The sequence below is a fragment of the Nothobranchius furzeri genome, chromosome 2 (assembly GCF_043380555.1).
Source record: "Nothobranchius furzeri strain GRZ-AD chromosome 2, NfurGRZ-RIMD1, whole genome shotgun sequence".
In the NCBI taxonomy this organism is placed as follows: Eukaryota; Metazoa; Chordata; class Actinopteri; order Cyprinodontiformes; family Nothobranchiidae; genus Nothobranchius; species Nothobranchius furzeri.
Window position 1 is genome coordinate 97,310,116 of NC_091742.1, and position 15,426 is coordinate 97,325,541.

Here is a 15,426-nt window from a genome sequence, read left to right on the forward strand (position 1 = left end):
AGGTGGAGTCGCCCCTCAAATCCCAGAAGCCATTTATCTATGGACTGTAGTAAATCTAAGACATCCTTACGGGGAGATGAGGCCTCGGGCGAGTCCTGGCGACGGCTCCTCTTGGTCCTAGGTGTTTCCATCTCAGCTGCTGCTTTCTTCGGTCCCATGACAAAAAAACTCAAAAACCTCGTCAATATATGTTTGCAAACTTTCTAAATTTTCTCCACTTACCTCCAGGTTGAGTGTGTTATATTTACCAGATTCATTTTTTGCGTTGTCAGTGAGTAAATTAGGCGAAAATGCGTCTTGTTTGTGGAAGTTGATTAACGAGCTGCCATCTGCTTCAAACGCTGCTGTGTGTCCGGTGATCGGCCATCAGCGCATGCTCAGTCCTCCTGCTCTCACCTGCATCCTTTGATCGTTCCTAATGTCCGTCTTCTTAAGTCAATACATCTTTGTAATTTCTCTTTCAACCCCTTTTCTGTTAATTTACGTGTCCTTCTCTTCTCTTTCATCCTCTATCATGCTCCCTTCATTTTGATCAACCATCTCACAAATGCAGTTTATTGACCCTAGCTGCATGCACCGTTTGTCTTCTCTTTAAATCAGGTTTCTTCAAGTTAGACATTTTGTAGCACCGCTTCTTATAACCCTCCCACTGTCTTTATGGGTGACCCTGCGAGGAAAGTTGACCATTGAGCAGGATTGATGATTTATCCTTTGAGGTCCATGTGGCATGGGTGAGGTGGTGCCAACTCCTCACCCCTGCCACATAGATCCAAGGGATAAACGATCAACCCTGCTCAATGGTCAACTTTCCTTGCGGGGTCACACCCATTAGGACAGTGGGAGGGTTAAATGGCCAAAAACTTCACACTGACCGTCATCAAATCCCTGTGTTCACTGGATGCAGTCCGCAGACACCAAGAGAAAAAAAGAGACCGACAGTTCCGAATGTTATACTTTCGTTTTCCACTGAATTTCACGTGCATCCAACTCACGTCCTTTTCTGTTTTCAGCATGAAATATGAAAAGGATTTGTTACCTTCTTTTGAGTAATAATCCATTGTTAATGCCGGCATCTTCATGGCAGAGCAGCGCTCTTAACTTTACATCCTCAATGTGACGCACCTGCTGCGTCTCTCTGCAGCCTGTGCCATGCTGGTCTGAAGCCAGTTTTTTTTACTTAAAATGTGGTAAAATGTGGTGGCAATCCGGTTCTTTTTCTTCTTTAAGTCACCATTGGAAGTTGGTTGAGCAACTTAGATTTGTAATCACGCGAATAATACCAGATGATCTTCTTTATAAAAAGATGGTTTAATTAAAAATCAAATCGTGGTACAACTTGGTCAAAAAACTGTATTGCCTCCTTACGCTCCATCTACCCCCCCCAAAAAACCCAAACCTTCTATACAAGGAATTATGGGATACAGGAAGCCCAAAATACAAAGAAAATGTTTCTGAATCTAACACTTCTACATTCTATGATTATAACTTGTGTTTCTGTATTTTTTAATGAAATTAATTTTTTCAACATCACAAATATGCAATTTTTTAAACTTATTCACTAATATATCCTAAATTAATTAGAAACTAATTGGCTCTTACACTTTACAAAAGCTTGCTAAGCCCCTGCGCGCACACACATTCTCCTCCTCCTCCACTCCCCTGCTCTCACAGATGGAATTTTTTTCCATCAATAACACCTTCAAAATAACTCATTATGTCTTGCGTGAACTGTAATGTGACAGTTTAAATCTGTCTTGTCTCTAAATCTTTGACCACAGGTCTCACACAAAAACAGGTTTTTCTCCTGTGTGGACTTTCATGTGAACGTCTAAAGCTGCCTTTTGGCTAAATCTTCGACCACAGGTCTCACAGGCAAAAGGTTTTTCTCCTGTGTGGACTTTCATGTGAATGTTTAAAGCTGCCTTTTGGCTAAATCTTTGACCACAGAGCCCACAGGCAAAAGGTTTTTCTCCTGTGTGGACTCTCATGTGAAGGTCTAAAGCTGCCTTTTGGCTAAATCTTTGACCACAGAGCCCACAGGCAAAAGGTTTTTCTCCTGTGTGGACTCTCATGTGAATGCTTAAATTTCCCTTTCGGCTAAATCTTCGACCACAGGTCTCACAGGCAAAAGGTTTTTCTCCTGTGTGGACTTTCATGTGAACGGTGGACTTTCATGTGAACGTCTAAAGCTGCCTTTCGGCTAAATCTTCGACCACAGGACTCACAGGCAGAAGGTTTTTCTCCTGTGTGGACTTTCATATGAAGCCCTAAGACTTGTTTATAGGCAAATCTTTGACCACAGGTCTCACAGGCAAAAGGTTTTTCTCCTGTGTGGACGCTCATGTGAATGCTTAAATTTCCCTTTTGGCTAAATCTTCGACCACAGGTCTCACAGGCAAAAGGTTTTTCTCCTGTGTGGACGCTCATGTGAACACCTAAGGCTTGTTTATAGGCAAATCTTTGACCACAGAGCTTACAGGCAAAAGGTTTTTCTCCTGTGTGGATTCTCATGTGACTGTCTAAGACTTGCTTATGGGCAAATCTTTTACCACAGGTCTCACAGGCAAAAGGTTTTTCTCCTGTGTGGATTCTCATGTGAGCGTCTAAGGCTCGTTTATAGGCAAATCTTTTACCACAGGTCTCACAGGCAAAAGGTTTTTCTCCTGTGTGGACGCTCATGTGAATGCTTAAAATTCCCTTTTGGCTAAATCTTCGACCACAGGTCTCACAGGCAAAAGGTTTTTCTCCTGTGTGGACGCTCATGTGAACACCTAAGGCTTGTTTATAGGCAAATCTTTGACCACAGAGCTTACAGGCAAAAGGTTTTTCTCCTGTGTGGATTCTCATGTGACTGTCTAAGACTTGTTTATAGGCAAATCGTTTACCACAGGTCTCACAGGCAAAAGGTTTTTCTCCTGTGTGGATTCTCATGTGAGCGTCTAAGGCTTGTTTATAGGCAAATCTTTGACCACAGGTCTCACAGGCAAAAGGTTTTTCTCCTGTGTGGATTCTCATGTGAGCGTCTAAGGCTCGTTTATAGGCAAATCTTTTACCACAGGTCTCACAGGCAAAAGGTTTTTCTCCTGTGTGGATTCTCATGTGACTGTCTAAGACTTGCTTATAGGCAAATCTTTCACCACAGATCTCACAGACAAAAGGTTTTTCTCCTGTGTGGACTCTCATGTGCACGTTTAAATTACACATTGAACTAAATCGTTTACCACAGTCATCACAACTAAATGATTTTAGTTCTTTCTGGACTTTCTTGCATGAGTCTACATGTTGCTTCACTCTAACACCTTTCTTTTTGACCAAACAGCTTGAAGACCTTATTGCTGAATGACCTGACACTCTCACATGTTTCTGGAGAGACCTCTTGTGGACAAATTGTTTACCACACTCAGGGCAGCTAAAGGACTTGTTGACAGTCCTAACATGTGAATCAGAAGACCTGCTTTCATTCCAGTCACTGTCCTCTTCTCCAGTTTCAGACCCAGAGTCTGACAGCTCAGAGTCTAGATTCACATCATCACCCTCTTCATAATCTCCACTCATTTCAGTTTCTGAAGAATCAGATGTCTGTTCATGAGGGTTCAGATCTTGGTTCCTGCTAGTGTCTGCTCTTCCACCAGTTTCTGCTATCATCTGGTGAGCTGAGCTGCTGGTTGGAACTTCTTTGTCTTCTACTTGCTGCTGATGAAGCTGTGAGAACAGAGGTTTCTCTTCATCATCCTCACTCTTTATAGAAGCCAATGTGAATGGAAACCTGGCAGCTTCTGTTTCCTCCTTCAAATGGAGTTGCTTTCCCTCCAGACTGGTCCAGTTTTCTTCTTGTTCCTCCTTCATGTGGATGTGTTCTGGGTCTTTCTGGTCCTCACCTGCTCTCTGTTCCTCAGGAGCTTCTTCTTTAACCAGCACCAGCTGTTGAACATCTGTAGGAAACACAGAAGCATGATGTGAATTACCGATCGATGGAACTTAGCATTCACACTTACTCTCACCTAAAGGATTACTAAGAACACCTGTTCAACTTCTCCTTAATGCAATTATCTAATCAACCAATCACATGGCAGCTGCATCAATGCGTTTATGGGTGCGGTCCTGGTCAAAACCTTCTCCTGAACTCCAAACTGAAGGTCAGAATGGGAAAGAAAGGTGATTTAAGCAATTTGTAGCGTAGCATGGTTGTTGGTGCCAGACGGGCCATTCTGAGTATTTCACAACAGGGTCCGAAATTAACACTCGCCACTCGCCAAATGCGAGCAAATTGCTCCATTTGGCGGGTAAATTTTTTAGCTCTATCTGCCACATAGCGAGTAAATGTTTGCACCAAATTAGTTATGTTTATCAGTCATCTTCCATGGATTTCTGATACTCCTTCCGCCTGCGTGCAATGTACACAAACGTACGCGAAACGTGAGTGCCGCATCCAACGTCATTTCCGCCTATCCCATTCAATCAGTTTATCAAGTTAGAGGTTAGCTTCGTGTTAAAACTAGCTGTGAAATGTGGCGGTTTTTAACTGGAGTCAGCCAGCCTTCCAAAAGAAAACTCGTCGAACTGGAAAAAAACCACCAGGACCAGTGGCAACCAGAAGATTTTGTGAAAAGTGACGAACTGGAGATGGCGGAGTCGTAAGACACTGGCTACATTATGAACCAGAATCTGCGCAAATAAGCTGCACCGCTTGCCACCAGCACGCTCGTGAGAAGAACTGTAACAACTCGTTTGTCATAGGAAATAAGACAATGAAGCTTGAGACTATTCGAGAACATGAAAACAGCAAATGCCATATTGCCTGCACATCCATGTCCCGGGCTCAGTCTGAGTCTCCACTGGTGACACCCACAGTCTCTGCACTAATGGCTATGTCAGAGAAAACAAGGTGTCTGACTAGATTTCAATTAAAGAGTTCATAAAAACACCTCTAAAAATATATAAATAAATAGTAAAATGACAAAAGAGATGTTTTTCTTATTATTTGATGTTTTAATTATTTTGTCACTCCTCTCTGTTTGGAATCAACATAATATAGAATAACATGCTTTAGGTAGATCTTACCCCCAAATTCCACTACCTCCGCTCTGCTCCGGTCCGCCCCCGCCTTCCGCAGCCGCTCGCTTCCGAACTCAATTTTTCTTGGTACCCGCTCTACAACGGCTCCGCTCCGGTGCGGAGACCTGAGGTGGGCAAACAGGCATGCGCGGGATTTTCGAGATCTTGCGATACAGTCCGAGCAATAAACGCAGAAGTTAGATCCAAACACCCATTGTGTGGGAGAAGCATCGACATGAACTGTTTAATCTGCCCATCATTTGTGTAGAGAGATCAGCAGTGTTTGGATCAACAAAGTGTGACTACTTTGATAGTGGAAACTGTATTTATGGCTTACTTTTGTGCATTTAAACTTCAGCCGCCATTGATAGTTGTTAAAAGTTGTTAAACTTGTGCATATGAAACAAAATACGCATTTTGTTTATCGATTTATTGTGAAAAACGGAAGTTGTGCTTGCTCCTTTTCCTGTTGGGCAGTTGTGATTTCTGTCCATTTACTGCGGAGGTGCTCCGGCGTCCGGCGAAAATAGGATCGATTCTATCTTTGCCGGACGCCGGAAAAGAGGGCGGCGCAAGGCGCCGCACTGCCGGAGCACAGCCGCAGTAGTGGAATTGCTCTGATTGACTACAACGGGACCGATTTTGCTCCGGCGTTCGTGTCGGAGCGGAGGTAGTGGAATGTGGGGGTAAATCATTTAGAATTTTGGCCGGTAAAAAGTATGCTTGGCTGGTAGATTTTCATCATCAACCAGCCAACTTGGCCGGTGAGTCAAAAATTTTATTTCGGACGCTGTTTCACAATCTGCTCAGTTACTGGGATTTTCACCCACAACCATTTCTAGGGTTTACAAAGAATGGTGTGAAAAGGGAAAAACATCCAGTATGCGGCAGTCCAGTGGCCAAAATGCCTTGTTGATGCTAGAGGTCAGAGGAGAATGGGCCGACTGATTCAAGCTGATAGAAGAGCAACTTTGACTGAATAACCACTCGTTACAACCGAGGAATGCAGTAACCACAACACGCACAACCTTGAGGCAGATGGGCTACAACAGCAGAAGACCCCACCGGGTACCACTCATCTCCACTACAAACAGGAAAAAGAGGCTACAATTTGCACCGGCTCAACAAAACTGGACTGTTGAAGACTGGAAAAATGTTACCTGATGTGTCTCCATTTCTGTTGAGACATTCAAATGGTAGAGTCAGAATTTGGCATAAACAAAATGAGAACATGAATCCATCATGCCTTGTTACCACTGTGCAGGCTGGTGGTGGCAGTGGTGTAACCCCGGCTTTCCACGGGAGCCGTCAGCAGCACGTTACTGCAGCAGCACGTCATAGCTGCTGATAGGAACCGCTGTGGTCAACAGAACCTTTTCCACCGGAGCCGTCAGCAGCGCGAGTCGGCCGCGTCTCAGGAGCAGCATGTCGCGGCCTTTACGCGCCGGTTCTATTTTCTACGCGCGACGCCTCTGAAACGGGTCAAGTTCGACATTTTTGGGGAAGGAAAGACAGGAAATCGGACGCAGAAATGGAGAGAAGCTACCGAGATTTTCAGAATAAAGAACGTACTGCCTTCCGGTTGCTTTACTTTTAAAAGGTTACTAACTGTGCGTCCCCGTGAGAAGTTATCACCTAGCTAGCGGTCTCTGTTGTTTTTCAGGTCCGTATTGGCGATTATAAAACGGACAGAACATAAAACACAAACCATGTTGTAATTTTCTCCTGCTTGTTGTTGTGTTTACTGACGAAGTCACTCGTGTGACTTCGTGCTCTGTCGGTGACAGCTGCTCCCCTGCTGCTTCGCATCTCGTGGGAAGGGCCAAGCAGCAGCTTACGCGAGCAAGACGTGCTGCTGCAGTAACGTGCTGCTGACGGCTCCCGTGGAAACCCGGGGTAATGGTGTGGGGGATATTTTCTTGGCACACTTTAGGCCCATTAGTACGGTGGCCCTGAAGTGCAAACCACAAAAACTAATCACTTAACACAACAACAAATTGAAACACGCAACAACAAATCACTTAATGCAAAACAAATCACAAAACGCACAACAAATTGAAAAGCGCAAAAACAAATTCACTAAATGCAACAAAAAATCACTAAGCACAAAAACAAATCACTAAACACACAACAAATTGAAAAGCGCAACAACAAATTCACTAAACACAAAAACAAATCACTAAACACGCAACAAATTGTAAAGCACAACAACAAATTCACTAAATACAAAAACAAATCACAAAACACGCAACAAATTGTAAAGCGTAACAACAAATTCACTAAACACAAAAACAAATCACAAAACACGCAACAAATTGAAAAGCACAACAAATTCACTAAACACAAAAACAAATCACAAAATGCGCAACAAATTGAAAAGCGCAAAAACAAAAAACAAACCGGAAGAGGTAGGTACCAATGCTGCAACAACAGGCATCACTGATTGGATGACGGATCCGTTAGCCTTTTGAACCGGAAGTTGTTCTGCCTAACGCATTTTTTACAAACATGAACATTACCAGTGATCCACATGTTGCGAATCCACAGGAAGGATGCTAGTAAGAGTGCATTTTGAGGTTGATGACGTCACAGCGCAGCGACGAGTACTGTATGAATTCCAAGAATACTCATTCTCGCGTCCTCAAACGCGTCCTCGCTCCAGCTGTGGATTTTCAACAGGAAGAGAAAATGGGGAGAGCTACGAAGTTTTAAACGTAAGTTTGTTAAAAACTAGCCGTTGAAACCTAAAAAGCTTAAAGCGGTTCAGTTCATAGACATTTTTCGTTTGTATATTTTTTTTAAATTACATTTTAGGCAGAAAATAGCCAGAACGAGTTTGTTTCGCATGTCCCAGTTATTCCCGTGTGTGTGTGTGGGTGTATGTGTGCGTGTATGTGTGTGTGTGTAGCGAATTAAACTTGTCATTTGTTTTAAGGACAACGAAGCAAAGAAGCGTTTTTATTAAGCTTAGAGGTGAAGAGTGAAGCTGTTTACACACAGCCACAGAAGTTCTTCTGTGAAAAGTAGTTTTACATTCAGGGATACACGTTTTAATGAAGTAAAAAGTTTGTGTGAAGAATGTAATTTTTATCTTCTCATGTGGATAAATGTAAAAATGTGTTTATTGCCTTTTTGTCACCTGTGGTCTGATTTTCTCTGTAGGACTGCAGGTGTCCAGGGTCAGGAGAGGCTTTACCTGGTGGTCCTCCTGGGAGAGAGGCCTTCTACTGTCATCATGTTAATGTTATTTAGCTGTTTGATATTTGAACACATTTATTAAAACAAATACTAACTGATAACTGTTTCTGGTCATTGATTTTATCACCAGTTTTATTATTACAGATGTTTTTTGAACATGTTACATGAACAGAAAATGAAAAGATGTTAAGAAGACAAGATTATTTATAACACGTTACACTTATTTACAGATCAAAACCAGTATGGACCAGTTATGTACGGTTAAAGCAGGATTAACCTGACTGACTCTTCCTGGATCATTTATTTAAACTGAGTGAGCAGGAAGTCTTTAACAGTGCAGCTGGATCTGCTGCAGGAGGATCCAGACGTGGATGGAGGGCTGGAGCAGACCCGTGGCTGGACTTTTCTGGTCTAAAGACCAAAGGTGACAGATCATTTGCAGCTGTGGCCCCCAGACTGGAAATAATTTTTTTCTTAATCTTTTTTTTCTTAACTTAACAGCTTCTATTGCTAGGTGACCTGATCAGGTCACTTATATTCACTCTTGAGCTGTGTTCCAAAGCCTATTGATAAAAACTTGCAAGATGGGATTTGCAAATGATATTATATACATCTTGCACTAAATGGTATGAGTGAAATAAAATGTAAAATTAATAAATGGTAAATGGCTTGTATTTGTATAGCGCCTTCTTAGTGTTCTACAACCCCCCAAGGCGCTTCACAACACAATCAGTCAGCCAACCTTTTACACACTGGTGGTGATTATCTACATCGTAGCTACAGCTGCCCTGGGGGACACTGACAGAGGCGAGGCTGCCGAGCACTGGCGCCACCAGTTCCTCCAACCACCACCAGCAGGCAATGCGGGTTAAGTGTCTTAAAGGCAGGGTCCGTAAGATCACACCATCAGGGTGAGGAGGAGGAGATTTTTTAATTCGAACTGCTGTTGCTCACTCCCCCGCCCTTCCTGAAAAGCCGAAAGCCACGCCTCCCAATGTGCACGTGCAGGAAAAGCCGAGTCAACATTGGAGCATTGCTTCTTCGTAATAGAGCTAAGCTACTGTTAGCAGTGGAGTTATCTGAGGTAAGACAGTTGTTTTTAACCAGCAAATTAAACACTTACTGTTTACAAAAGGCATTTTATAAAGAATATCTATAAATATATATGTTTTAAAATACCAGTAACAGTTGACAATCTATATTGTAAATAAAATTAATCCTATCAAATTGTTAGCATTTTATTACGAGTAATTAGCTTATTTCTAATTGCTTTGCTATTCAAGATGGGATGAATATATCAAAGCATATAAATAATTTATGTGGAAATCATGAATAAACACTGCATTCTGTGTAGTCCTCCTATAATAATGGTTGTTTTCATAGTTTCTGTTTATTGTTGGTTTATTCCTAATTTGGACTAGATGTAAACCTGATCTGTGTCAAAATTGATTAATATGCAAGAGTACTTTTTATGTTAGTATAATTATTTAAAAATTCTAATACAATTTAGATTTCAGTGATTGAGGAATCCTCTGAGGAAGAGTTTGAACCTCCCATTGCATCCTCAAGACGTGGTGCAAAAAGGAGATGCCCACCATCATCTCAAATCCGTGGTGCATCCAGATGCCATGGTGCGTCTAGAGGCTGAAGAAGTGCGAGACACTCAGCTGCGGACCTTGGAGATGAAGATATCACTCGAGTTCGGAATCTTCGTTCCGAGCGAATAGACTTTGAACGTGTAAGCATAACAATATTACACTAAATTATCCTAAAAACTGTTGCTGTAGCATCCCTTTCCACGTTTGTAGCAACACATACAGAACCTGAACCCTCAGCACGCTATTGACGTCCTTACCATGGTGCTGGACAGACACTGGTGTTCTCTTTGATGTACTTGCCCTCTCTGGTCCACCTGCCACAACACCTCCAACATTCAATCAACCTTCATGGTGTGTATGCTCCCACTGCAGAGAGATGCCAACTGATTTGGAAAAGAAATGCTGCCAACAGCCTCCCCAGACATGTATTTCAACTGTACCACACATGGAGGAGTTTATTCTGCAAAATGGTGTTCTCCGCCTGGCCAGAACATTGTAGAATGATGTTACGGCCGCAGCCGTTTTGAAGCCCAGAGGTGTGCTCCGCGCCGTTCCCTGTGCAGCAGCGCAGCACCACGGACAGCTACGCTCTGGGATGTTGTCCTTACTCCAGCACCATGGAGAGCGCCGGAGCGGCAGGCACAAGCAGCTGGGACTTTTTATCTCATCAGCCGGCCCTTCAAAAGCGGCCAGCTGGAGCTCATCAGGGGAGAGAAATGTTTGGAGTTGCAGAGGCAACGTTTGTTCTCTCCCCGTTGGCAGTTAACAGGTTGTTGTTGGCTTTTTGTAAAGAAGCAGCTTTAGAACCTTTTGTGTTTTGGGATATTTGCAGTTAAGCGGTAATTTTGGTTTTGGTGTGTCTGCTAGACCATCTTGTGGTTTAAATTACCAGGTGGGGATTATTCCCCTTTTGAAGTCTCAGTTTCCTGAGCTATTTTTGTTATTTGGGTAACCTAAGTTAATTCAGCATTTGGTTTTGTCTGTTAGACAAACCTTGGTTAATTTAAGGGTGGGATTTTCCCCTTTTGCGTTTCATTCCCTTTTTAAATAAAGGAGATTAATTTTAAGAGTGGTTGGTCCTCTGGACATTTTCAGTTATTCGTTTAAACTCAGTTTGGTAAGGGTTTTTGGCCCTTCTTTTGGTACTTTCTTTTTGTAATAAAATCCTTGAAAGGAAACTTTGAGTTTGGTCTTGCTTGGACAAGCCTTTTTCTCCCCAACGAGGGTCACTTTTTGTTAGACTGGTCCATCTTATGTTTATTCCCCTCACCTTCCTAGCTGAGCCCATAGAGGGGTGTAACATAAATGGGGGCTCGTCCGGGAATACACTGATTTATAGCTGTTTTATTACACGTTTATAGCCTGTTTTAGATCAGTTAAGCCCGTGCCAAATGTTTGGACTAGTTTTAACATTTGCTCTTTGTTGGTTTTGTGAAGACACAAAACCCACGCTGTTTTGTGTTGTGTCATTTTGTTTTGTGCTTAAACATGGCTCAGTTTTGTGTGGAGACATTTATGGAGGTTCCATCCCGTGAGGTGCTGGAGCGTTGCCGCAAGGCTGACCTTCTGCAGATAGCTGTCAACCTTGCTCTTGACATCCCAAACCCTGTGCTGAAAAAAGACTTGAAATTGCTCATTGTGGAGCATTTGGAGGACATGGGGATTTTAAAGACTGAGAATGAGTCTGGTGCAAAGACTGAACCAGAAGGATCTCCTGCAGATCCTGATGAATGTGACGATCCTGAAGTCCCTGCTGCTGCGGAGGATCATGAGGGTGAGACGATGGAGACAGGAAAAACTCCTCTAACCGTACGAAAGTCTGTTCCGACCTCCCCAGGTTTGCCGACGGAAGGATCTCGAGACGCACGACTACAGGTGCGGCTGGCACGTCTGGACATGGAAAGAGAGGAGAGAGCCCAGGCTAAAAGACTCCAGATGGAACTGGAGGTTCGGAGGATGGAGATTGAAGCTGACACAGCTGTGAGAATAAGGAAATTGGAACTGGAAGCCCAGCTTTCCAACCCTGGACTTCATATCACGCCCACCAAAGCTCCGCAACCCGCCACAACCCCGGCCTTTGACATTAGTAAGTGCATTTCCTTAATGCCTACATTTAGAGAGACCGAGGTTGACAGCTATTTTGTAGCTTTTGAAAGAATTGCGGAGACGTTGCAGTGGCCGTGCGGGGTGTGGTCTCTGCTGCTCCAGTGCAAGCTGAGCGGCAGAGCTTTAGAAGTTCTGTCTGCGCTCCCTGTCACAGATAGTCTGGACTATGACCGAGTGAAAACTGTTATACTACAAGCGTATGAGTTAATCCCAGAAGCTTATCGTCAAAAATTCAGACAAGCTAAGAAAAGTGCTGGACAAACACATGTGGAATTTGCACGTGAAATAAGCATGCTGTTTGATAAATGGTGTTCGTCCACAAAAATTAAAACTTTGAGTGACCTCCGAGAGCTTATCCTTTTGGAGGATTTTAAACGTAAGCTGCCTGAGAGACTGGTAACCTACTTAAACGAACAAAAAGTCAGCACCTTATCAGCTGCGTCCCTTTTAGCGGACGAATTCACACTCACTCACAGAGAGAATGTGAGGAGAGATGAGAGAAAAGACGTTCAGCCCATTTTGATGAAGAAATCCATAAAAAGAAGCTCTCAAAACGGAAATCCTGAAACCCGTACCTGTTACTATTGTCACAGAACGGGACACGTTCTTAAGGATTGTTTTATGTTGCAGAAAAAGAACGGGAAGCCCACTGCAGCTCCTAAGGAAGTTGCATTCCTTAAAAAGTCGCCTGTGGTTAACCCCTTGTGCGCCGCCGGGGAGCCTGATGCTTGTTTTGCACCCTTTATTCTTTCGGGGGAGATCTCGTTGACTCCTGGTGATGCAGACAAGCAAAACGTTCGCATTTTGAGAGACACAGGTGCGTCTCAAACGTTAATACTGAGCAGCGCACTCCCATTTTCAGCCAGTAGTTCACGCGGGTACGCTGTTTTGTTACAGGGAATTGAAATGAAATCCCTGCCTGCCCAGGTGCACCGCGTTCACCTGGAATGCCAGCTCGTTAGCGGCTGCTTTGATGTTGCCATTTGTGACCATTTACCGGTAAACGGGGTTGATGTGTTGTTGGGGAATGATGTTGCTGGAGGTAAAGTGCTACCTCTTCTAGAAGTAGTTCCTCAACCTCAAGCCGAACATGTAAATTGTGCTGCTGATTCACATTTTTACCCAGCTTGTGCTGTCACCCGTTCGCAAACGCAGAATAATGTGGACATCCAGTTAAGTGACTCGGTGCTGATGAGACTCCTCAGTGATGACTCCGAACAGACAGCCCATGATGGACTTGGATTTGTTCCGTCATCAGACGCAGAAAAGCAGAGAGAAAAGGCTGATGCTGAACCTCAGCAAGGAGAACCTTTTCCACTTACGGCAGAAACCCTTTCTGCTGCACAGAAGAGTGATATTACTCTGAAACCTTATTTTGAACAGGTGACCACTTCAGATAAAACAGACAAAACTACAACACATTATTTATTAGATAATGATGTGCTGGTGCGTTGTTGGCCTCAGCCCGCGGCTGAGGGCATGGAATGGGGGTTGGTGAAGCAAATAATTGTTCCATCCTCTTACAGAGAACATGTGGTCTCCTTGGCACACGAGAGTGACTGGTCTGGCCATTTGGGTGTCAACAAAACTTATAAACTGTTGTTGCAGCATTTCTTTTGGCCAGGGATGAAGAAAGAGGTGTCTCTCTTCTGTCGGCGTTGCCATGTCTGTCAGATGACAGGAAAGCCGAACCAGCCCATTCCTCCTGCCCCGTTACGGCCCATTCCTGTAGTGAGTACGCCTTTTGACCATGTCATCTTAGACTGTGTGGGACCTTTACCTCCTTCTAGAACAGGAAAGCGATCTTTGTTAACCCTTATGTGTTCAGCTACAAGGTTTCCGGAGGCCATACCGCTGAACTCCATCACCACCAGGTCTATAATCAGAGCTCTAACCCATTTCTTCTCCATCTTTGGGTTACCAAAGGTAATACAGACCGACCAAGGGACAAACTTCAAATCTAAACTGTTCAAACAGGTAACAAAAACCTTAGGAATCACACATGTCATGTCATCCGCGTATCATCCTCAGAGTCAAGGCGCTTTGGAAAGATGGCACCAAACTTTAAAGGCAATGCTGACAAAGTATTGCTTAAGTAAAAGCAAAACGTGGGAAGAAGGATTGCCTTTTGTGTTGTTTGCTGCTCGTGAGGCTGTGCAGGATTCTCTTGGTTTTAGTCCTGCCCAGCTTGTGTTTGGACACACTCCTCGTGGTCCCCTGAAAGCTCTAAAAGAGAGATTTCTTTTTTCTGATCCGCCTGACAGAAAAGTGAGGGAGTATGTCCAACTCTTCCAGAAAAGATTAAAGGAAGCAAACTCTATTGCTAAAACTCACTTGGACAAAGCTAAACTGAAGATGAAGGTTCAGTATGATAAGACGGCAACCAGACGTAACTTTGCAGTTGGAGACAAGGTACTGGTTCTAACTCCTTTGTCCAATTCGGCTCTCAGCACCAAATTTGAGGGACCATTTGAGATCCTGAGTAAGCTCGGGGACACAAATTATGTGCTACACACACCTGCCAGGAGACAGAAAAGCAGGGTTTGTCATGTTAACATGTTGAAGCGCTATGAGGATGGTTCCCCTCTGTCTAAACCTGTAACAACTTGTGTTTTAGTACCAGATGCTGCTAACAAACCTATGGTACCACAGGAAGCTGGTGAAGTCGGAGAAGACTTCCCCTCTAGTTGTAGTCCTCGGTTAAATAACTCCGAGGCACTTAAGGAACTGGAAGGACAGATAACACATTTGTCACCTGAAATGGCTGGAGACTTGGTGAAGTTAATTCACTCTAGGAAGAGTCTGTTTGTTGATGTGCCCACTCAGACCACTGTGTTAGCACATCATGTTGAGGTGAGTGAAGCCAAGCCCATTAGACAGCATCCGTACCGTGCTAGTCCCGAGAAAAGACTGATTATGAAAGAAGAAACGGAGTACTTATTGAAAAATGGCTTTGCTATTCCCAGCAGGAGCCCCTGGAGTTCACCCTGTCTGGTGGAGAGGAAACCAGATGGAACCGCTCGGTTTATAACCGATTACAGGAAGTTAAATGTGGTTACCATCTCAGACTCATATCCTCTACCCCGTATAGATGATTGCGTTGACAGTGTGGGACCTTCCAAGTTTGTGACTAAGTTGGACCTGTTAAAGGGATATTGGCAGGTACCTTTAACAGAAGAAGCTTCTCTTATGTCAGCTTTTGTTACCCCAGATGCCTTTTTACAGTACACTGTGTTACCCTTTGGCATGAAAAATGCACCTGCCACCTTCCAAAGGTTAATTAACACTGTTACTTCTGGCCTCTCACATTGTAGTGCTTACCTCGACGATATTGTTGTTTATACAGACACCTGGGAAGAACACCTCAACACTCTCACTCAGTTATTTGATCGTCTGGTGCAGGCCAACCTGACCCTGAACTTGGCCAAATGTGACTTTGTTAAGGCTACCGTCACTTACTTAGGTAAAG

At 43.7% G+C, this 15,426-nt stretch overlaps 1 protein-coding gene across 9 annotated transcripts in view; it reads right to left on the reverse strand.

Moving 5' to 3' along the window:
- Positions 1-1,289: 1,289 nt before the first annotated feature.
- LOC107373113 (zinc finger protein 235-like) overlaps positions 1,290-15,426 on the reverse strand; it is a 31,175-nt gene continuing 17,038 nt past the window's right edge. For all 9 annotated transcript variants that reach the window (XM_070548460.1, XM_070548469.1, XM_070548467.1 and 6 more), the window contains one exon: positions 1,290-3,932. In XM_070548460.1, the coding sequence (XP_070404561.1) occupies positions 2,119-3,932 (1,814 nt within the window). In that variant the 3' untranslated portion in view covers positions 1,290-2,118. The remainder of the gene's footprint in view (positions 3,933-15,426) is intronic.